The sequence below is a fragment of the Sus scrofa genome, chromosome 12 (genome assembly GCF_000003025.6).
Source record: "Sus scrofa isolate TJ Tabasco breed Duroc chromosome 12, Sscrofa11.1, whole genome shotgun sequence".
Classification (NCBI taxonomy): Eukaryota; Metazoa; Chordata; class Mammalia; order Artiodactyla; family Suidae; genus Sus; species Sus scrofa.
In genome coordinates this window covers 25,202,310-25,226,340 of record NC_010454.4, presented here as the reverse complement: position 1 = coordinate 25,226,340, position 24,031 = coordinate 25,202,310, and the positions used below count along the sequence as shown (strand labels likewise).

Here is a 24,031-nt window from a genome sequence, read left to right as displayed (position 1 = left end):
GGAATAACGCCAGATCCTTAATCCGCTGTGCTGCAGGGGAACTCCACCATTTCCATTCTTTGTGGATTTTATTCCTAAACTCTTGGGACCTTTATTTCTTCCTTGGTTGGCCCCAGGAGCCTGGGGACCCCATGCTGGGAATGAGTGACTTCGTTGCTTTCCTTATGAAACAGTGGAGAAACCTGCTCCAGAGAGAAGCAGTAGAGCTGAAGCCGGGACCACACGTCCCGGTTCACACTGCGGTGTGCCTCCCTCCACACCACGTTTTAGCTGCCTTCTCTTGGTGCTCCAGGAGGTAAACTTGGCAACAGAAATCGAAGCAGGGAGACACCCCCCTCGCTCCTCCAACACCCACCCCTCCATCGCTGCCCTACCTCCCCTGCCCACTCTTACCTTGCTCGCAGTTCTCTACTGTTCCATACTGAGCCAGCAGGCTGTCCAGTACCTGGGAGCAGGGAGAAGGGGACACAGCTGCTCTGAGCACCCCAGGAACTCATACAGCCAGCACTGGACACCCCTCATCCCCAAGCACTGGGGCACAGGCGGCGCCTTTGGTGTGGGGATGGAGCAGCTACCTGCTTGCTTTGCCCTTTCTAGGGGACTCATGCGGGTGGTGACCTGTTGGGGTTTCTTTGCAGAATATACTTTAGCTCAAGAAGACATTTAAGCGCCTTTCTGGAAGCCGGATTGTGCCACGCGGGTCCCTAACTTACCCTTTGTCATTACTAAGTTTGGGGTTCAGGGACTGCCCCTCCCACTTCCGTCAGGCCTCTCACCACAGGGACAGAACAAACACAGAAGCCTGAGGTTAGGGCTGAGACCCAGCCAGTCTCCCCTCAGCCCCAAGCCACCAGGACACCTCCCCGTCACCTCTGCCAACGCAGGCTGACCCAGACTCCCTTCCCAGTCTCTGTGATGACCCCACACCACCGATTCGAGAATCCCCCGATCACTTACTTCCCATCGCAGCTGGGGTGGAATATTTCGGATCTGTATTTTCCGACTCCTGAAATCAGAGAGAACAGTGTCAGTGACAGCTCTGGGTGCTTTTTAGGGGCCCATGACCGTGTGGGTTTTAATCCTTATCCCAGTCTACCTTCCTGTTTTCTGCTGCTCAACCCCAAAGCCTTAGAGTTGAAGAATGATAACCTTTGGGAGTGAAGATGTGGTGGTGGGGGGGGGCTTGCTTACTGTCAGTGCTACCGCAGATGGGAAGGCCAAATCAGAGGCCCTATAGGCTAGGAAAACCAAAGCCCCCCCGCCCCCGCCCCGTCCCATCTGCTTTGTGTATCTCTCTTAGTTGCTCACTAGTTCTCTTACTCAGTAACCGTCTATAACCCACTGTGTGACAGGCTCTAAGAATACAAAGCTAGCTACACAAATTATTCCATGAATCATTTATCTGATACCTTTTCAATCGGCACCTACCTCATGCCGGATTTTGTTCTACCTGCTGGGGACATAGTGATAAACAAAGCAAAGTACTGGAGTTCCCGTCATGGCTCAGTGGTTAATGAATCCGACTAGGAACCCTGAGGTTGTGGGTCTGATCCCTGGCCTTGCTCAGGGGGTTAAGGATCCGGCGTTGCCATGAGCTGAGGTGTAGGTTGCAGACTAGGCTCAGATCCCGTGTTGCTGTGGCTCTGGCATAGACTGGTGGCTACAGCTCCAATTTGACCCCTAGCCTGGGAACCTCCATATGCCGAGGGAGCGGCCCAAGAAATGGCAAAATGACAAAAAAAAAAAAAAAAAAAAAAAGGCAAACTACCTGGTCTCAAGGTGCTCACAATTTATTAGGGGAAACATGTATGCAAACAAATTACAGCAGGATAATAGGCAGCAGCTAAACTCCTTTTTTTTTCTTTTGGTACAGATATGGATTTAAACCTGTGCTCCACTCAATAGCACTGATCTTTAAAAAGCTATTTAACTTCTTTGAGGCTCAGTTTTCCCGTTTGTAAAACAGGGATAATAGCCATTCACAGGAGGTATAAAGTGATGTTAGATAATATTATCAAGAGCTTAGCAAAGGGCGTGGAGTAACCACTTAAAAAGTAGTAACAGACAGGTCTGAGGATAGTGAGATGGAGTGGTTCACACCCCCCCAACCCCCAGCACCATGACCACCCCTTTCCCTCCTCCCAGTTTACTACCCTTTCTCCTTCCCAAATTTCAAATGCCCCTTAAAAAAATTTTCCCTGAGGAAGGCTTTCAAGGTTCAAGGTTGATTCCCAGAGCAATTAATTTGTTCACCCCCCAAATCAATGCCCTAATCCCTGAGCTTAAACATTTCAATTGACTTGATTCTCACCGGTCAATTATCACTTACGTCCTTGCATATTCCTTGTACACAAACTCTTTAGATCAGGGACGGTGCCCAACAAAATCCTGGCGGCATGAGGGAAAATGAAACTGGGAGGCAAGGAAGTCCAGGTCTAGCCCTTAAACTGCCCCTGACTGGCTGTTCTGACTTCGGGCCCCGTATTCCTAGGTCAAGTCCACAGCGGCTCTTGCCAAGCTAGAGGGAAGGGGTGCGGAGAACACATGGGACCGAGGGAAGGGATGCCAAGTTCTCCTTGTAAATGTTCCCATCTTGGCTTCATCCCTGTGACCAAGTGTCTTCAAAAACGGAAGAGTCTTGAAGAGCCCTTCTTGCCCTGCAGCTTTGAAGGTGGAAATGCATTAATGAAATCCCTATCCAGGTTGGAATAGCTTAAGGAGAAAGTAGCACAAGCGCTGGAGGATCTATGTCGATGGCTCTCTGCTTTGGCTGGTTCATGAACCTGATCTAAGTTAGACAAAACTTCCTTAGATCAGGACAAAAGGACAAAGGTGAGAAAACAAGTCCTGTTCCAGGTCCTCAGGTCCCAAACTAGGCCAGCTTCCTGGGATCCAGTTCACTGGCCAAGAGGAAGTCTCAAAGCATCTGCATGACCCAGCACGTGGGATTTCCCATACAAACACGCTTCGTCATGAAATAGGCAAAGAAAATCCAGGGGTCCTCACACAGAGAAAACCAGACTCCTGAAGAACACCGTTGGCCAACTGAGAACACCCATCTACCTTCATGCCAGTGACAGGGTTGGCCAGGCAGAGGGAGGACCTCCCTTCAAGCAAACTCTTCCAGAAGGATGGCGGGGACAGCACCCACTGTGGCGGCCTGCCTGGCAGTCCGCACCAGGGAGGGCTGAAAGCAGCCCCCTGCACAAGCTCAGCACCCTTTCAAGGGTGTCCCTTCCTACAATCTCAGGTCAAAGGTCACAAATACCCTCTACCAAAGCCCAACTCTCAGTTTTAGGGGTTTTCTTTGCAGGGTAGGGAGGAGCTGGGAGGGGATGGGGAGGTGAAATCAAATCTCAGTTTGGGATGTTAATCCATATCCTGAAAGCCATGGCAGTCTGGAATGTCTGGAATGTTCCAGGAGAAGGAGGGGGAGGAGGGCAGGGACACCCGACCAATGAAAGACATCCTGGCAGCCCTCCCCCACCCCTCTAGGGCACACACACCCAATCCTGGGAACCCAGGCCAGGCCCCTTCATGCCTCTGAACCTTTCAGCAAAGCCCCCAACCCTGACAAAGACACCACAGAGGCTATGGAGAACCTTTGTCTTTTAAGCCCTTGGCCTGGTTTGTATTAAGTATGCTGCTACCTCCTTTCTTTCAGGCTCAAAGCACATGGGGCCATGTTGGGAACTGTACCTAGTACTCCCCTCCAGGAACCCCTGAGTAACTCATTCACCCTACCCATTTCCGGATGCCCAGTGCCAGCTGGGCCAGGGCAGCGTGCTGGGGGCTTGCGCTGAGCATTTGGGGGATCGGGTGGAAGCTAAGAGATCCTGCTGACTTCTCTGCTCAGTACCTTAGTTTCCTCCTGTGGAAAACGGGTAGGACTTTTTTGTGAGGACTCGAAGCACAGCAAATGCCCACCATGCCACGGGCTCAGTCCCCGTCCCCAGGAGCCTAATATAGGTAGGTGTCCAGACTAGCATAGGCAGGACTGACAATGAGCCACTACCTGTGAGAACAACATGGTTAGGCTTCTGCATTGGGAGGAAAATAGTAGGAAACACCACAGCCTAGAGTCCCACCCCGCATCCCCTCCTCCCAGGAATAACCAAAGGGCCTCACTCCAGCACTCCTGGGTCCACTGGCTTCCACAGGGTTAGAGTGGAGCCACTGCAGGTAATCAGGTACCACACTCAAGCAGGACCCTAAACTTCAATACCCATTGTTCAGAAAAGCAAGAGAATCCCAGAGGTTCCCAAGCCATCTCTCCCCCTCACCCCAGAGCTGATAAACCTGTTGAGGGAAAGGATGAAGCCTCCAGCCCCTGGCAATGAAGGCAATGGTTGCACCAGCTTAACCATTTTTCTGGGATGCCAATATCCTGTGGCTTCTGACCCCCTCTGCCTGCCCTGACCAGCAGGGTAGTTACCAGGCTCTGGGGCAGTGCCCCAGATACACAACGAAAGGGATGCTCCCTCTTTTTTTTTTTTTTTTTTTTTTTTTTTTTGGTCTTTTTGCCTTTTCCAGGGCCACTCCCCTGGCACATGGAGGTTCCCAGGCTAGGGGTCTCATCGGAGCTGTAGCCGCCGGCCTACGCCAGAGCCACAGCAACGCGAGATCCGAGCCGCGTCTGCGACCTACACCACAGCTCACGGCAATGCCGGATTCTTAACCCATTGAGCAAGGCCAGGGATTGAACCCGCAACCTCAGGGTTCCTAGTCGGATTCCTTAACCACTGAGCCACAACAGGAACTCCGAAAGGATGCTCCTTCTAATGTTGCTGGGGACAAGCAGAGGACGAGGGCCACAGGGACCACGTGACCATTCTTCAGGCCCAGGGGGAGATTCCAGGAGAGACCACAGGGAGACAGCATCCGAGCAACAGCTTAAGGAGTTAAGTGGGACAGTAAGAGACTCAGGAAGCACAGGAGCTGGACACCCGGAAGTATGGCTGGGAGTTCTCCCTGGGCAGGAAGCTCTCGTCCTTTTCACCCTTTTATTTTTTATTTTTGCTTTTTCTACAGCTGCTCCCGAGGCATATGGAGGTTCCCTGGCTAGGGGTCAAATCAGAGCTACACCTGCTGGCCTACGCCAGAGCCACAGCAACGCCAGAGCCACAGCAACGCCAGATTCGAGCCACATCTGTGACCTACATCACGGCTCACAGCAACGCCGGATCCTTAACCCGCTGAGCAAAGCCAGGGATCAGACCTGAAACCTCATGGTTCCTAGTCAGATTCGTTTCCACTGTGCCATGACAGGGAACACTCTTTTCATCTTTTCAAAGACACTGTCATTGACTTAGACTGGGTGGGAAGGAAACAGTTCAATTAAGGAAGAACTTTAATAAAAAAGGAACCTAACATTTGCGGAGAGCTCACCAGATGCCAGGCTCAGATTCATCACTCCTATAAGCCTCCCATTACCCATGACCACGGTAACCTTGGCTCTGTTGTAACCAGGGCCCTGAGAGGGAGGGGTTGGGACCTACCAAGTCACAAAGGTTCTAAGAGCCAGAACCAGTAGTTGAACCTGAAGTCTGTCTGGTTCCAGGCTCTTTGCACTGTCCCTTGTGCTGCCTTTTGTGTGTGTGTGGGGGGGGGGAGTCTTTTGTCCTTTTAAGGGGCGCACCCGAGGCATAAGGAGGCTCTCAGGCTAGGGGTCAAATCAGAGCTACACCTGCTGGCCTACGCCACAGCCACAGCGACGCCAGATCCGAGTCACATCTTCAACCTACACCACAGCTCAGGGCAACGCCAGATCCTTAACCCACTGAGCAAGGCCAGCGATCAAACCAGCATCCTCACGGATACTAACCAGGTTCATTAACCACTGAGCCACAACAGGAACTCATGTGCTGCCTTTTTGATGGCAGAAAGGAGACAAAAGCTTTGCCAAAACACAGTCAAACTTTGGCGTGAGGGAGTTCCTTTGTGTTGTCACTGCTGTGGCTCAGGTTGCTGCTGTGGGGCAGGTTTGGTCCCTCGTCCAGAAACTTGCGCCAAGTGCTGAGAAAAAAAAAAAAGCTTTTGTCTTGAGTATAAATTTAAAATATTCAAAGTTCACAGAACCTAGTGAACAGTGCACCTGGGTGCTGCTCTCCAGTGAGTCAAAACATCCCACCTATTGTTCCTTACGATGCATGTTTCCATAGCTGAAAAGTGATTCTGTGGTTATTGAACACTGATTAGATATTTAACAACGTTGTTAAGGAGTTCCCGTCATGGTGCAGTGGAAACAAATCCGAACTAGGAACCCTGAGGTTACAGGTTCGATCCCTGGCCTCACTCCATGGGTTAAGGATCCAGCATTGCCATGTGCTGTAGTGTAGGTCAGCAGCTGGAGCTCCAACATGACCCCTAACCTGAGAACCTCCATATGCCACAGGCGCGGCCCTAAAAAGACAAGACTACACACACACACACACACACACACACACAAATTGTTAATACTTCAAAGTCACATTGGAGTTCCCGTCATGGCTCAGTGGTTAACGAATCTGACTAGGAACCATGAGGTTGTGGGTTCAATCCCTGGCCTCGCTCAGTGAGTTAAGGATCCAGCGTTGCCATGAGCTGTGGTGTAGGTTGCAGATGCAGCTCGGATCCCACGTTGCTGTGGCTCTGGCACAGGTTGGCAGCTACAGCTCCGATTGTACCCCTAGCCTGGGAACCTCCACATGCCGTGGGAGCGACCCTAGAAAAGACAAAAAAAAAAAAGTCATATTGATTTTCCTTTTTTGTCTTTTTAGGGCTGCACCTGCAGCATATGGAAGTTCCCAGGCTAGGGGTCAAATTGGAGCTACAGCTGTCGACCAAGGCCACAGCCACAACAATGCCAATTCTGAGCCATGTCTGCGACCTACTCCAGAGCTCACAGCAATGCCAGATCCTTTAACTGCTGAGCGGGGCCAGGGATCAAACCCTCATCCTCATGAATGTCAGTCAGGTTTGTTACCGCTGAACCACGAGGAGAACTCCCCATACTGATTTTTAGAACTACATGCTGAGATAATTACAGATAAAATGACATATATAGGATTTGCTTTCAAGTAATCGGGGGAGTTCCTGTTGTGGCTCACTGGGTTATAAACCCGCCTAGTATCCATGAGGATGCAGGTTCTACCCCTGGCCTTGCTCAGTGGGTGAGATGTGGCCTAGGTCACAGATTCAGCTCGGATCTGGCATTGCTGTGGTTGTGGTGCAGGCCAACAGCTACAGTATCAATTCAACCCCTAGCCGGAGAAATTCCACATGCCACAAGTGTGGCCCCAAAAAAGCAAAAAGCAAAACAAAAAAAGTAATCAGGAGGGAAATGAATACAGATTGGACATGATTTAGCAATTTTTAAAGCAAGGTGATGGGTTAAGGAGGTGTGGGTTTGACCCCTGGCCTGAGAACTTTCATATGCTGCAGTTACGGCCATAAAGAGAGAGAGAAAAAAAGATAATTAAAATGCACCCAATTTTAAAGTCACTTCAGGTTCAAAATTAATGGGTCTAAGGTTTTCCTGTTTTATTATTTTTATAAGCAAAAATCCAGGCCGTGGTGAGCAGCCTGCTGAGCATAGGGAGGGTGGGCTGAGGTCTAGGAGGAAAGAGAGAAGCGGATGCACAAATGGGACCCTTCTCAGAAAAGGGCCTCTCCAGGAGTTCCCTGGTGGCCTAGAGGTTAAGGATCTGGCTGTTGGCGTCAAGAGGGGCGCCGCTCCCAAGAGGGCAGAATGCACTCTGGGCACAGTCTCCAGGTCTTCAGGAGGACAGCTAAAAAGTGCCCCAGGGAACATTCTTTCTCTAACCCTTTGCAAACCAGCTCCTTCCTCTTTCCACCCCCATTCCCAGAGGGCAGGGCGCCATCTCCGATCATGCAGGCAGCCTCACCCTGCCCTAGAGGAAAGAGTTCCTTTAAAACAGGTGAAGCAAGCCAGTGGTGCGGAGGAAGGAGGCAGCAGTAGGTTTTGGAAGTCTTTTCAGGCTTGGTACCCCAACTCCCAGAGGCCCCTATCAGAGTCAAACCTGGACTTTCATCTCTCCAGAAAACTAGGATTAAGCCAGGATCTCCAGATTAGACCCTTCACCTCCACCCCTCCCCCAGGTGGTGATTCTCTGCCGAGCAGGCTCAGGGGTCTTGCGAAAATCAGGCCTGCGGCTCTCTGGTCGTCACATCAGTGAAATAAGGATTATTAGGATTAGTCCATTTGACTGGATCTTGTGTCCTCAGACAGAGATCAACCCTGTCTATCTACAGTGGCCACAACCACGGCATATGGAAGTTCTGGGGCCAGAGACTGAATCCAAGCCACAGCTGTGGCAATACCAGAACCTCTAACCCACTGAGACAGGCTGGGATCAAACCCATGCCTCCACAGCAACCTGAACTGCTTCAAGTCAGATTCTTAACCCGCTGTGCCATGGGGGGAACTCCGTGACACTTTTTTTTTTGTCTTTTGTTTTTAGGGTCGCACCCGCGGCATTATGGAGGCTCCCAGGCTAGGGGTCCAATCAGAGATGTAGCTGCCGGCCTACACCACAGCCACAGCAACTCGGGATCCGAGCCGCGTCTGTGACCTACACCACACCTCAGGGCAAAGCCAGATCCTTAACCCACTGAGCAAGGCCAGGGATTGAACCCTCAACCTCATAGTAGTCGGATTCTTTTCCACTGCTCCACAATGGAAATTCCTAACCCTCCTTTTTAAAAGACTTGGTTCCCATTAGGAAACATGATAAAAGGTAAGAACACTTCCCACTGGAAAAAAATGCAAACATTTTGCACACAATTTCAAGATTTTAGGGGTTAATTAAAGCTTTGGAATCCATCCATAGCCCAAAGTTAGGACACCTTCCCATATATCCAAATATTTATCTCCAATCATGGCCAGGTCCACTTCAGCATCTCCTCAAAAATGTGGCAAGAAACTAGCCCAAGGCAATTAGTAAACCAAGTTTGGAGTTATTATTTGCCTATTTTATTTATTTATTTATTTATTGGTCTTTTTGCTATTTCTTGGGCCGCTCCCAAGGCATATGGAGGTTCCCAGGCTAAGGGTCTCATCGGAGCTGTAGCCACCAGCCTACGCCAGAGCCACAGCACCGCAGGATCCAAGCCGCGTCTTCGACCCACACCACAGCTCACAGCAATGCCGGATCCTCAACCCGCTGAACAAGGCCAGGGATCGAACCCGCAAGCACATGGTTCCTAGTCAGATTCGTTAACTACTGAGCCATGATGGGAACTCTGCTTATCCATTCTAAATGTATTGGTTTACCCCCAACTTCCAGTCCATCCCACTCCCGCCCCTCTCCCCCCTGTCAACCACAGGTCTGTTCTCTACGGCTAACACCTGCCCTTTTAATTCTAATCAGCAGTTAATAAGGTCACTACCACTTCAAGGTTTCTGGTGTCCAGCTCTGAGTCATTCTACGTTTTCTTGGCACCTACTATGCCCTGGGCCTATTGTGTGTCCACACTACAGTAGCCACTAGTCTAATCACAGGTGGCTACTGAGCAGTTCAAATGTGGCTACAGCCACTGAATTTTTTATTTAAGTGTTTATATAAGTTAACTTTTGCGACTATAAATCTTATAAACTCTAAATACAGATCAAATGTGGGGTTTTTTTGTCTTTTTTTTTTTTTTTTTTTTTTTTTGGCAATTTGCCTTTTCTAGGGCCACTCCCGCGGCATTTGGAGATTCCCAGGCTAGGGGTCTAATCGGAGCTGTAGCTGCCAGCCTAAGCCAGAGCCACAGCAACGCAGGATCCGAGCCACGTCTGTGACCTACACCACAGCTCACGGCAATGCTGGATTGTTAACCCACTGAGCAAGGCCAGGGATTCAACCAGCAAGTTCATGGTTCCTAGTCGGATTCGTTAACCACTGCGCCACGACGGAATCTCCATAAATACAGATCAAATGTTTCCAAGGAAAATCTAGTATATGAATTGGGACAGGCGCAACTCAACAGCAGAATAAAATACACACTGGGTTCCTAAGACTTAGTACTCCCTTAAAAATAAACTATACCTCATTGTTTACACTGACTGCATTTTTTTTCTAGGGCCCCACCCGAGGCATATGGAGGAAGGTTCCCAGGCTAGGGGTCTAATAGGAGCTGTAGCCGCCAGCCTATGCCAGAGCCACAGCAACTTGGGATCCAAGCCGCATCTGCAGCCTACACCACAGCTCATGGCAACACCAGATCATCTTAAGCCACTGAGCAAGGCCAGAGACTGAACCCAAAACCTCATGGTTCCTAGTTGGATTTGTTAGCCCCTGAGCCACATCAGGAACTCCCATACACTGACTGCATATTAAACTAATAATCTTTTTTTTGGTCGTGCTGGCAGCATGCAGACGTTCCCAGGCCCAGGACTGAACTGGTGCCACAGCAGAGACCAAGCACAGCAATGACAACACAGGCGACCACCAGGGAATTGCAAACTAAATTTTTTTTTCTTTTTGCAGCTGCACCTGCAGCATAAGGAAGTCCTTGGGCCAGGGGTCGAATTGGAGCTGCATTGGCAGCCTATGACACAGTTTGCAGCCAATGCTGGATCCTTAACCCACTGAGTGAGGCCAGGGATAGAACCCATACCCTCACAAAAACAACATTGGGTCCTTAACCTGCTGAGCCACAAAAGGAACTCTTGCACTAATAATCTTTTTGTGGGTTTTTTTTGTTTGCTTGTTCTGCTTTTTGGTGGCCGCACCTGCGACATATAGAAGTTCCCCTGGCTAGAGGCTGAATCGGAGCTGCAGCTGCCAGCCTACACCACAGCCACAGCAACTTGGGATCGGCATCTTCATGGATATTAGTCAGGTTCATTACCGCTGAGCCACAACAGGAACTCCCTGAACTAATAATCTTTTGAATCAACTTTTAAAAGAATGTTTCAATTAAACTTTTATGTTAATCTCACTTTCTTTTCTTTTTTTTTTTTTTTTGTTGTATTTTTAGGGCCGCACCCGCAGCATATGGAGGTTCCCAGGCTAGGGGACTAATCGGAGCTGCAGCTGCCGGCCACAGCCACAGCCACAGCAACATGGGATCTGGGCTGCATCTTCGACCTATACCACAGCTCATGGCAATGCCAGATCCTGAACCCAATGAGCGAGGCCAGGGATCGAACCTGCAACCTCGTGGTTCCTAGTCGGATTTGTTTCCGCTGTGCCACAACAGGAACTCCCCTCTTTTCTTTTTTTACTCTGGCTATTACAAAAGTTACACTCATATATGTGGCTTGCAACACATTTCTACTGAACAGTGCAAGGGCCTGTGCTGCAGTACAGAGCAGGGAGGGGTGAAGAAGCCAGACAAGCCCCCTGTTTTCAGGAGTTTACAGTCCAGCAGGGGACCCCAGTTTGGCCTTTGGACGGGAGAAGGGAAAGGACAAGGTTGTCAGGAAGGTAGGTTGGCCACCACATCCCTTCAGAAGTGACTGAGCCTGTGGACTCCTCAACCAAACTCCCATGCCGCTGACATCGGAGAAGAAGCACCGCCCCCCAGAGCTGGCTCCCATCCCAGTTGGTTTTCCCAGCTGGAAATCACACATAAAAGATGTCCTAACGTGCCAACCTCTGTCCTTTCCACAAGATCACCACTGACCTAGTCCTTCCTCCCCTTGTGCCTGTAGGGTGGAGAGGTGGAAAAAAAATAATTGTCTAGAAAAGCTTCTGAAGGGGGCGGACCTGGCACGCTCCAAGCATGGTAGTAGCTGAGAAAGGGGGCGGGGCCGGGGAGGGGAGGAGGAACTGGCGCAATGCCCAGGGCTCTGTGCCAGGCGGATCCAGAGGCAGGGCAGCCAGACAGGCGGGCTGATGCGCAGGGTAAAGGCTGGAAAGGAAAACACTCATCTACTGGAAGGTGTAGGACCAGGCAAAGCAGATGCTGCCGCCGAGGAGAACGTCTCTATAAAGGGACACTGGAAGGCAGGGACACCACTGTGGTCCCGTGGACGTGGTCTTTTAAAAATGTAGGTGGCACATATGCACTGTCCCACACGTGCTCTGACACCCGAACTAATGCTGAGGACAAAAAGGAAGAGCAATTCTCAGGGAGAGACTCTGGCGTGAACCCTACAGCCTCTCCTTTGGAAGGCTCCTGTAAGGTGTTTAATACGCTCCCAGCCTCCGTGGAGTCAGGGCAGAAGAGGGGGATTCATTAGGCTTCTTACATGACCAAAAACGCACGCACACCTGGCAAGAGGAAGAGTTCCAGTCGAAGAAAATCAGAGTAAATCAGAGTCCTACACGGAGGAAGGAAATCAGGTTTGTACACTGAGGTCTGAGAGGGTCCCAAGGAGTCATCTTCATTTTATAGATGGAGAAACTGAGCCTCAGGAGAAGGAAAGAGACTTGGCAATTTTTGAGGTAGGACTAGAACTCAGCTCTCCTCCCAGGCTGTTTTATGTTCATCTCATCAACCTCACTTTTTTCTCTCTGACAAGAAGTGTTAACACAGCAGAAGCTTGTAGAGCCCCAATGTCAGCAGCAGGAAAAATGCCCATATTCTGTATGGCTAAGTGCGTGCCAACTGGCTTTTACTGCATGCGGCTCCAATTTGGGCACAGGATTTAACTTGCAGAAGAGCTAACTACACTATAATACGGCTGGATGACTGTCAGAGAGATTTGTTAGCAGGGAAAAAGTGTAGTCACCAAAATTTCTGTCTTGCAAAATTTCATCTCAGTTTGGGATAGGCAGGGGCGCAAAGGTGCGAGGCCGGGTGGGAAGGTGCTACACTAGAGAGCAAGCAAAAGAGGAAGACTTTGCTCAATTCGCTCATCTCGGAAATAAATGGTTTGACTAGGGAGCCCACATTTTTTTTCCTTGCCCATCTGGGCAGTGCCAGAGGAAGCCAAAACAGAAGCTGAGACAGTGGAGCTCTTTCCAGACAAATTCCAAGTGGGCCTGCGCCAACTGCCACTCGCTCCCCCCACTGTGCTCTCTGCCTAGAATTGTGCTCTTTCACCTGAGGGGCTCCTCCAGCCTGAGCTGGCCTCCTGAGCTCTACAGAGAAGCAGGAGGCGGGAAGAAACCATCAGAATAAACCGAACATGCGGAGACAAATGGGAGAGGTGACCCAGTGTGAGCAGTGCCGCCCTGCTGGTAGAGGCAGCGATGGTGAGGGTGAGTTTTTTTTTTTTCTTTTTAGGGCCACACCCGCAGCTTACGGAGGTTCCCAGGCTAGGGGTCAAATCAGATCAGAGCTGTAGCCGCCGGCCTACACCACAGCAACATGGGATCCAAACCATGTCTGAGATCTACACCACAGCTCACGGCAAGGCCAGATTCTTAACCCACTGAGGGAGGCCAGGGATCCAGAACCCCTTGGAACCCCAAGTCCTCATGGATACTAGTCAGATTCCTTTTGGCCGTGTCTTGACAGGAACTCCAGGGGGTGAGAAATTAACAGGGCTCACCATCCTTCTGCTGGAGCAGGAGGCATTTTCAGGCTCTTCCCTGGGGGGTGAAAGAGGTTAATATCCTCTGACTGAGGGAAAGGTGAATGGGGGATAGAAAGACCATTTCCTGCCCCAGCCTCCCCAGAGGTTGGTTTAGCTCTCACCTCCCCCCCACCCCCCACCCCCAGTGGAGATGTCGGCATCTCTCCAGAAAGCTTAAGAGCTAAAAAGGTCTGACACTCTGGGGCCTGGAGACCTGGCTGAGGATGGAGCTGACACTCAATGGAAAGCATCATGGGACATGCCTCGAAAATGGAGCAAGGCCCCCGAGTCTCTCCTCAGGAGGGAGCTGCAAGCTGGAGAACACAGCTCAAGGCTAGGGCTTTGAGGCAGAGCCCTCAGAAGCAAAGCAAAGGAAAACTAGACCGGCCTCAAGAGAAATCAGTCTTGGGCAACTTGGAATTTGTACTGAGAAAGACTCTAGTAGAGTTAGGGTAATTCTTGGAATGTGTAATTCTCCACCCCTGTGAAAGGATGAGAATGTATGCCAGTATTGATCGAAAAAGAATAATTTACCCAATGCGTGGAAAGATGCCCTGGCTGTGTCCCTCCAACAGGAGGTTAACAACCTCAAGGAATTTCTGTCTCCCCTCCAAGTGCCAACACAGACCTGTTGGTGGCGGAAAACTTGGGAGAAGCTGGTGTTTCTTTCTAGCGGGTGATTCTTCGTCACAACGCTCCTCTGACAGGGATACCCGTCTGCCCTGGCTTGTGCCGGCACCAAATGCCCTCTCTGAAGGCTTCTCCCCAGCCCCAAGATTCCGCCCGGCGTTCTAAGAGCGCCATCCCAGGTGGTTCTCAGCCATCCTTGGCCCGCAACAGAGAGAGCGGCTCTCACAGCCCAGGGGACCCGGGGCGGCGAACCCTGCCTTTCAAGAGGACAGTGGCAAGCAGGCGCGGGCAGGGCAACTGAGAAAGAGAGGTGCCTGGGAAGGGCGGCAGCAGCTGAGGATGGAGGAGGGCTGGCAGCAGCTGGGGGGAGGAGGGGCGCCCTCATGAACGGGCAATTGAGAAGGGCCGAGCAGCTGAGCGGCCGGGCTGGCGTCGCCGGTCCTGTGCCCCACGTGGGCCGGCCCCTTCCCCCAGCCCCTCACCTCGCCCAGGGAAAGCCGAGCGCTCACCCTCCCACCCCAGCCGCTGGGTGGGCCGAGTTGGCAGAGCATAAGGAGCAGGACAGAGGATGCCCCGGGGCCCCCCTCTTCTGCTGCGGGGCCGGCGGTCTAGAACGTTCTGCCGCCAGAACCAGAACCCCTCAGCATCCCGTCTAGCCCCAGCCGGTCCCACCCGGCCAGGGGGGCCCGAAGGGGGAGGGGACACGCGCCGGGGGCTGCTGGGTGGGGGTGGGGACCGGGACTTTGCCCTTTGTCTCTCTCTCTCTCTCTCCAGAGCCACCGGCCGAAACCCGACCCCATCAGCGAGCCAGGCAGCCAGCGAGGGGCAGGCTCCCCCTCCGGGGTCCTTTAGTAAATCCAGACCCGACCTCCCTGTGGTCAGGGCTGTGACTGAGGTGGTCCTGTGGGGGAGGGGGCTTCCCGCCTGCAAACAGGCCTGCAAGCATTTAAGTGGGAACCGGCTGGGGGTAGGGGCCGGGAGGGGGCTGGAAGTGGGGCCGCAGAAGCTGGAGGGGAGAAAATGGCCCGGGAGGCGGCATTCCTTCGAGACCTCGGCTGGGCTGTGGGAGGAGGCAGGACCCGGGCCGGGAGGCCTCCCACTGAGAAGGCAGGAACTGAGGCCTGGGAGTGGGGTGGGCTGGGGGGGGCGTGGAACCAAGGAGCCTTCTGGGCCTGGAGAAAAAAGACCCTCCTCCCAGGGCTTTCTGGGAACGGTTGCAGAAAATTTATAATCGAAGAATCACACCTCCATGCAGCGTAGGGCATTTGTGTGTGTGTAGGGGGGGGTGCCAAGGACTTTCTTTGTCTGCCCTCTTGAGGTGTCATCAGTTAATGATAATCTGATTAATAACTCTTGTTTACTCAGTACTTTAGGGTGTACAGTCCACACTCTACTATGAACCTACAGCACAAGAGGTTCATTTGATCCCCTAAACCACAGAAGACTGAGAATATTTTTATTTCCATTCTGCAGTTCAAAAAGGGGCTCAGAGAGGTTAAGTGCCTAGTCCCAGGTTGACACTCGCTAGCAAGTGTCACTACACCATGAAACCTGCTCCTGCTTCTCAGGAAAAGGTAATTGTGTTCTTGCTCCTCAAAAACACATATGAGTTCTGAATTATGATTCTGTAGGCTTGTAACAAAGGTCAACTCTTTGTCCTTTCCTGTTAGGAGAAGGGGGGATGGGAGGGGAAGCCATTAGATCTCTGCCCTTTCCCCTAACCTCCCATTTTCCCCAGGTTTGAACCCAAACTAAAGGAAGGGGGGGTGGAATCAGCAGAAGACTCCAGCCCTGGTACCTACAAGAATGCCAAAGGATGAAGCTCTTAGAACTCAAAATACCTACCTGCTTATTTTATGGGGTCCATGGAAATGGGGAGGTTTCAGGTGAGGAGATGTGGCCCAGGAAGACCCCAGACCTCACAGTGTACACACATCTGGGGGAAGAGTAAGCTGAGACTGACACCTGAGTCCTAAACCACTCAAGTCCTTCTGCACTTGGTTCAGCTCCCTCTGAGTGTTTTTCATTAAGAGCAGAATTCACATTTCCCACCATGGCTGCCCAGCAAGGGAAGAATGTTCTTAGTTTTCTTCAATCACTCAAGATCGCCTGAAAATACCAAAGGTGAGAGGAAAATACAATGCGAAGCAGCTATGAAACACCTACGGAGGAAAGAGCCTCAGAGCAGGGAGAAATGAATGTTGGATGTGTTTTTATTTGCTAACCTTATGCTCTTCCCCCCCAAACACTCAATTTCTCTTGAGAGTTAGGGGATCAGTTGTTTCTACCCTTTCAGAGAGCCCAGCCTTGAAGGTAGTAGGAAAGCCTAGGTTTGAACCCCAGCACTACCACTTGCTCAAAATAGGACCTTGGCTAAGTTACTGTAACGACTTCGAGCTCAGCTACTTCTGTAGAAGGAAGACTAAAGCCTACAGGGTTCTTAGGACTCAATGAAAGAAACACTGCTGAGCTTGGAGGAGATACTCAATTAATGCTCCCTGTAATTGCAGAAGGAGCTCATCTTTTGACCCATACAGAGCTCTGGAGCAAAGATGCGCCTTAGCAAGCAAAGAGACAGAGACATCTGCCATACCTTTCTTGAGGCCTCTCTCTGCTAGGATGCCACCCCTCTCTTCCAGAAGAGTTGTGTTCCCACAAACATCTCCCTGCCTGTCCACATTACTCTCCTGAATCCACTCCTATTGTTTTCTACTTATCCTCCAGAAAGACAGCTTCGCTCACGCAAAGCCTCCCTCCTCTGTTCCTTCCCGATGTTGGGTGCCTCTCAGTCGCCAGCCTCTGCTGCTCCAAAGCTTTTCCGGGCTCCAGTCTCTTGGCCTCCAGACTCTTGGCCTCTGCTGTCCCAAAGCTTTTCCGGGCTCTAAAGTGACAAAGCTAGAGGGCAGGAACTTCATCTTGCACCTCTTCTGTGCAGCTCCCTCTCCCTGTCTCCCTTCTTTGCCCTGAAAGACTCAATAATGCTAAATAAAACCCAGTCAGTCAAATGTTTAATTCAGGAGAAGGATCAGGCAAAGACTCCATCCCATAGGATGAGGAGGTAACCACTATTTAAGGAAAAGCAAAACTGGCAATGCTTTAAATATGGCCAGAGGGAGGCAGGAAGGGGGTGTTACTGTTTACTGGGTACAGTTTCAGTCTCTCAAGATGAAAAGAGTCCAAGAGGAGTTCCCGTCGTGGCTCAGCGGTAACAAACCCAACTAGTATCCATGAGGACACCGGTTTGATCCCTGGCCTTGCTCAGGGGGTTAAGGATCCATCTTTGCCATGAGCTGTGGTGTAGGTTGCAGACGCAGCTCTGATTTGACCCTTCACCTGGGAACCCCCATATGCTGAGGATGCAGCCCGAAAAGGCAAAGGAGAAAAAAAAAAAAAAAAAAAAAGAGTGTAGATGAATGGAGAGGATGGTTGCACACCAACATGAATATTCTTTTTTTTTTGTCTTTTTGCTATTTCTTGGGCCGCTCCTACAGCATATGGAGGTTCCCAGGCTAGGGGTCTAATCGGAGCTGCAGCCACCGGCCTACACCAGAGCCACAGCAACGCGGGATCCGAGCCGCGTCTGCAACCTACACCACAGCTCACGGCAACGCCAGATCGTTAACCCACCGAGCAAGGGCAGGGACCGAACCCGCAACCTCATGGTTCCTAGTCGGATTCGTTAACCACTGCGCCACGACAGGAACTCCATGAATATTCTTAATATAACTGAACTGTACAGTTAAAATGGTAAGTTTTGGGAGTTCCCTGGTGGCTCAGCATGTTAAAGACAACAGTATCACCACTACTGTGGCTCAGGTTCGATCCCTGGCCTAGGAATTTCGACATGCTGAGAGTGTGGCCAAAAAAAAGGTACATTTTATAAATTATTTTAATTAATTATTTCATACTATTTTTATTTTTTAATATAAAAATTAGATTTCAATTTTAAAATAAAAATTTTTAAATAATTTTTTAAAATACTAAGGATTGGGGGGGAATCTAAAAGCTCCTAGTAAAAATGAACTGATAAATTTTATTTCCTTGCCTTCTCCACTCTAAGACCAAAATCTTTCACTTGTTCTTCACTGTATTTATTTTTAGTACTTGGCCGAAGGCAGGTCAATAGTAGACTCCGAATAGATAAAAATAAGGGGGGTTCATGCAAGAATAGAATGCAAGATTAGAGGGGCCAAGCTTTGCAGCAATATGCAAGCTTGTTTATACCATGTTAAATATTTTCTCACAGAATTCAGCTGTAAATAGGTATTTTTAAACTTTTTAAAAATTTTTTTGCTTTTTAGGGCCACACCGATGGCATATGGAAGCTCCCAGGTTAGGGACTGAACTGGAGCTGCAGCTGCCGGCCTACACCACAGCCACAGCAACACCAGATCCTTAACCCACTGAGCGAGGCCGGGGATGGACCCCACATCCTCAGGATACTAGTCAGGTGTGTTACCACTGAACCACAACGGGAACGCCCCTAAAATAAGTGTTTTTAAAATCACACCTCCTCCATCCCCAAAATGCCTAATGACTGAGCGACAAGACCTCCACACATGCAGGCTGAAGGGGTCACCGTGTGAGGTTCTGAAAAGGAGCGCAAAAGAAGCTTAGGCCAAGACAGGCATCGCTCCTCTTCTAGGTCTGTTTAAAGGACACAACTCATCCAGGGTGGTCGGGGGCAAGGGCAGGAAAGTGAAAGAGGGATCGTCTCAGAGGTCTGTGAGGCTGTGAGGTCTGTGAAGATCATTTTATCCCCCTTCTTGTCCCCCACAGCTTATTCTGGACAGACAGCATGCCACTTCCTTCTAAAACAGTCTGCAGAAGCAGCGTTGAATCAAATGGTAATAAACATTGGGAGGGAAACCCTCTAGATAAAATAACTTCAGTCAGCTAGATTTTTCCCTTCTTCCCCATTAAATTACTCTTCTGAACTCTGCAGCCTCCCCAGCCAACATCCTATTTCATTGAGCCCTTGCTCAGAACATACTGGCTGCAGCCACCAACAGCCACGTCTGTAAGGATCATCTTTGCCCTTTAATTTAGGGTTCGGTCTCCAAACCCTGCCAAGGCAACTGCTCTCTATTACAGTTGGACTTCTCCTCCCGAGCAACTTAGAGACCTGGAGGAGGAAGTGGCATAAACATGTCTAACTCTGAATAGATATCCTCACCAAGTTTACTCCACCCAGCAGCCCCCACTTCAGTTCCTGTCTCCTCTCATTTTCTCCTCCTCAGAGTACCTAATGGAAAGTTGACAAGCCCCAAGCAATCCCAAATGCCACTCCAGAAAAGCGGCAACACACATCATCCCGCATAAACTAATTGTAGAACCCTTCACTGTAACTGATTAAAGTCACAAGCCAGTTAAATGGCCAAAAACCACATCCGGACTGAAGCCCTTCCCCTCCCGACCCCAAGAGAAGGCTCAATCCTCATTCCCTGAACTGAGATGTGCCAAGGGGCTGTAGGTCTGTGGGTGCGTGTCTGTACCCTTTGAGTAGAGAGGGCTGAAGTGGACACAAGGCTGGGTTCGGAGCACACCTTTGGAGAGGGACTGTTTGCAGACGAGGGCGAGAAACTGAGACCACCATGGTTTTGTCATGCAAGAGGGCACAGAGGGACAGCCACATATGCAGTCACTTCCTCCGCATCCACGGGTTCCCCAACTCCTGAATGCCTGCTTTTGCTTCAAGACAAACATGCCTCTCTCCTACCAAGTCAGGGAAGCTGCTGTTCCTTCCTTCCTCAGACTTCTAAGAGTCTCCATCAGCCTGAATTCTTACAACACCTACCTCACCTGTGGAAGGAGGGCAGTTCCCCTCTCACCAATGTCCTTACCTACCCTACATGCGCCTTTGACAGTGGCACCGAGCTGTGAAATTTCAGCTAGGAACCTGGCCCAGGTTGAGGGCATCAGCAAGGGGCTAGATGGCCCATTCCGCAAGACGATGGTTAAGAGACAGAGTGGTGGGGTCCACATCTAGGGGTCTTGGGGAAGAGCCTGATGAGCCTCAACTCGCTCTCCCACAAGGCGGCCCTTCCTCTCCATATACAGGTTATCAAAAGCATCCCTCATACAAATCCCCTTCAACATGCCTATCCATCAATGCTCCACCTGAAATACACAGAAGGATACGTGAATAGCCTACCTATTGCCTTAGATAGATATACGGCCAAGCTGCTACACACAGTCCAAAGACAGGAGGCACAGGTCCGTATCTAAAACAAATAATAATAGTAACGTGGAATAGCACCAGTCTACAATAAAGGGCAACTGCGGCTTAAGGAGGTGAGGTAACTTGTCCAGTTTCCCAGTCACTGCACGGAGCTCTGCTGGAGGGACCTTTCCTCCACACTCCTGTAGGACGGAGTGAGGGACCTCAGGTAGGTCATGAGACTCTGACCTAATAGAGCTTCCTCCCTCCCTCCTGGAGCCTCAAGAATTCTGAAAATGACTCCTGTCCTCCCTGCGCCTACGCCAAAGAACCCAGACTCTGCAATCTTTACACAAAGCAACTTTTTAAATTTCTAAATTCTCTGATTTCTCCTCTTAACGATTCTAACTATACCCAATCAACGAAATTAAACTACGCAACCCAACTTGACTCAGACTTAACATTTTCCATTTCAAAACATTTCCATGGCCAAAACATCGACATGAAGGACGAGTTTTTTAACTGAAACTCACTCGAATCAAAATTGAAGCCTTCCTGAACTCACTTTTCCTAAAGAAATGTTGAAAGAATTGTCTAGAATCCACAAAACAGATATGCCGCAAAATGAAAGAGAAAACGAAGAGAACGCTTGCACTTCTCCTGTCTTCTCTATGACAGATTTTCTGCACAACCCTCCTCCTAAACTACGAACAAAATAGCCATCCTTCCCGACGGGTCACTTGTGAGCCTTGAGCCTCCAAAATGCCATCACCTGCCGAATAATCAGACTTGTCCTCAGGAGTCTTGAAAATATCTGGACAATCTAGTCAAACAAAAATCTTTTTGCTCACCCAGCTGTTTGCTCTGTATTTCATACAAAAGCAGTTTACTGACGATTCACTATGCTCTCTGCCCTGTGCCACAAGACCAGAGCATCAAACCCAGAAAGCCTGGACTTCTGCACTGGGACTGCATCGCTGGTCACTGGTGCTGTTTGTTCTGTACACAGTTACATTTCAGTGTTTGAAAATCATGTTTTCTCCAACTACATTAAAATGACGGGGTCCAGTCCTATTTTTCTCCTCTGATTTACCCATAATCAACACACATTTTATTTCAGCAGTTTTGAGTTTAGGGTGAAAGCTTGTTCAAGCCTGTTGTGCCTTCATTCCACTATTTATTGCAAACTTTTTTTTTTTTTTCTTTTTAGGTCTGTACCCGAGGCATATGGAGGTTCCCAGGCTAGGGGATGAATCAGAGCTGCAGCTGCCAGCCTACACCACAGCCACAGAAACTTGGGATCCCAGCAGCACCTACGACCTACACTACAGCTCACGGCAACAACGGATCCTTAACCCACTGAGCGAGGCCAGGGATCAAACCCACATCCTCAGGGATACTAGTCAGGTTCATTAACCACTAAGCCACGAGGGGAACTCCTATCACAAACTATTTATTGCAAGCCTACTGGCTGCGAAGGAGAAGCAGGTCTTACTAAACTGGCTTAGCTTGTTCAATACTAGGATGACCCCCCCACCCCTGTACCCACTTTGTACGAAACCCAAGTTCTTCTACTAGAATGCAGTTAACAAACTGGGGGCTGGACATCTCCCTGCTGGCAACGCGCCCTTGAAATGGTTTGTGTTATCACAGGTGCTCTTCTGGATGACCATTTTCTAGCCAAATCAAACTTTTAGTAATAACCAAATAAGCACGCACTTTGAGGCCACTTCGAGTTTTTTTTAAGAAGAGACTTTCTATTTGTTTTGACAGGCATTTAGAAAGGTGCGCACTGGGCACAGGAGGAAATGGTATGCAAATCTGACATAAAGGTGGCTTCGAACACAGGCTGAGACTCTGAGAAAGCTCTTCAAAGCCTTGCCAGTGGCCAACTGGAAGACCTGCTAGCAATCTTTTTCAAGGTGAATTAAAGCCCATCACAGAACCTCTGGTTACTACTACTCCCTTTGTTATTGTTTCAGGATGTGGGGACACACAGTCCACCTTCTAAAGATTACAGATTACAAGGCTGCTTAACTCTCCCAAGGTTCTACTGCCCCCTGGCCAAGGGGCTTGAGCACCTCCATTTTCTCTCCACCTCTCTCATCCTCTCACTTTCCCCTGACCCACCCCAATTCCTGGCTCCTCTGCCTCTTCACTCCACATTTACCCACCAGGCTTTAGCTTTTGCCTTCCAATGTAAAGGGCTGAAGACAGCGCCGGCGCTAGAGAGGTCTGCACCCAGGGCCTGGGACCTCTCCCAGTGCGGAAGGTCGGGGACGCCACGGCGAGGTTGGGGATCTGGGGGCTCCCAGGATGAAGACGAGGCTGCTGGCCAGCGCTCCGCAGCCCGGCTTCTCGGGGACCCTGGGAAAGGAAGCCCTCCTCGGAGACCCAGGCCTGCAGTTCCCGGGCAGGGGCTGGTTCAAAGGCAGGCGGGGGCCCCTGCGCCGAGCGGGCAGAGCCTGCGAGGCCCGGGTTGGGCTGGGGCTGCGGCGGGCGGGGAAGGGTTAGGGCAGCGGGGCCGGCGCGGGCTCTCCAGGAAGCGCCTCCAGCGCCGCCGCGACTTTCTTTGCTTTTTGAAAAAGCCAAGGGAAGGCAGACAACTCCGAAAGCAACGATCGCCTCGCCCTGAGCTCAACCCACCACCCCGTCTTCTAAACCTGGTGTCTGCGTCCCTCTCCCCCGTGGGTCGCTGTGCGCCTTCAGCCGCTCCTCTTTAAAAGGGAAGCGGGCAATCCACCCCAACCCCCATCGCTCTCTCTCTCTCTTTTTTTCCCCGTCTGGAATTTCCAACCCAGGACTAACTCGTCTGATTTTTCCAGTCTCCCCTGCTGCTTTTTTCCTCCCCTTTTCTCTCCCTAACACTCCCATCCCAAAATCTAAGCTGCACTTTCTGGAAGGCATTAGCCACATTTTGAGAATCTTTTAAGAGGATGGGGAGCGAACAAGACTGAATTTAAATTCTAACAGCTGGCAAAATGTCTGTTCTTCAAAAGCCTTTTATTCTAATGACAACATCACCACCACCAACACCACCACCAACACCCTCCCCCACCCCCTCCACACACACACACACACACACACACACACACACACACACACACGAAAATCAACACAGGTATAACCAATACATCTCTCTTCAACACAAAATTCCTTAAACTTCTACAAACAGCACTTACTGGTCTCCCTCTTTTCACTTAAACTAACCCAGATCTGGAAAAAATTTTGTAATGTTTTAAAATTCTCTACTCTCTAGCCTATCTCAATGGTAGGTATCTTTGTCAACTGGCTGTTACACATTAAAGCAGAGAATAAATAAACTCAAAAAATAAGCCTTAAAAGTACCCAAACACATAAAATATGATTCAAAAAACATATATTAAGGTAATTTTGAAAGATCAGAAGCTCTGAACCTTTGAATCAAGATTGTTCCAATGGCTAATGTCATGTATTTTGTCTCTAAAACATAATTATAAGAAAGAATGTTTTGCTCTTGTTCCAGCAAAATCTGTGCCATTAAAACTTTACATTTGGAATAGTTAACTACACTTTGAATAAATTAATGATGGGAATTACAATTCTTTTCCCTCTTTACTCAAACATCTGGGAAACCCCTGGGGTAAAATTTCATCTTTCTACTTTGGGTCAGAAAGTAAATGGTTCTGGAAACCTACAACTCTTCCAAAGGATTGTCAAATACCACTGTTCTTAGCAAAGTCATCTTGAAATACTGAGTACTTCTTCAGCAGTGAAGAAAACTTAATTTATGAATTTGTAAATTTACT

At 49.9% G+C, this 24,031-nt stretch overlaps 1 protein-coding gene across 2 annotated transcripts in view; it reads right to left on the bottom strand.

The window, feature by feature from the left end:
* Positions 1-24,031, bottom strand: part of IGF2BP1 (insulin like growth factor 2 mRNA binding protein 1) — a 47,706-nt gene that overhangs the window by 18,320 nt on the left and 5,355 nt on the right. For both annotated transcript variants that reach the window (XM_005653968.3, XM_003358080.4), the window contains exons 3-4: positions 958-1,006; positions 394-445 (exon numbers count right to left, since the gene is read on the bottom strand). In XM_005653968.3, the coding sequence (XP_005654025.1) occupies positions 394-445; positions 958-1,006 (101 nt within the window). The remainder of the gene's footprint in view (positions 1-393; positions 446-957; positions 1,007-24,031) is intronic.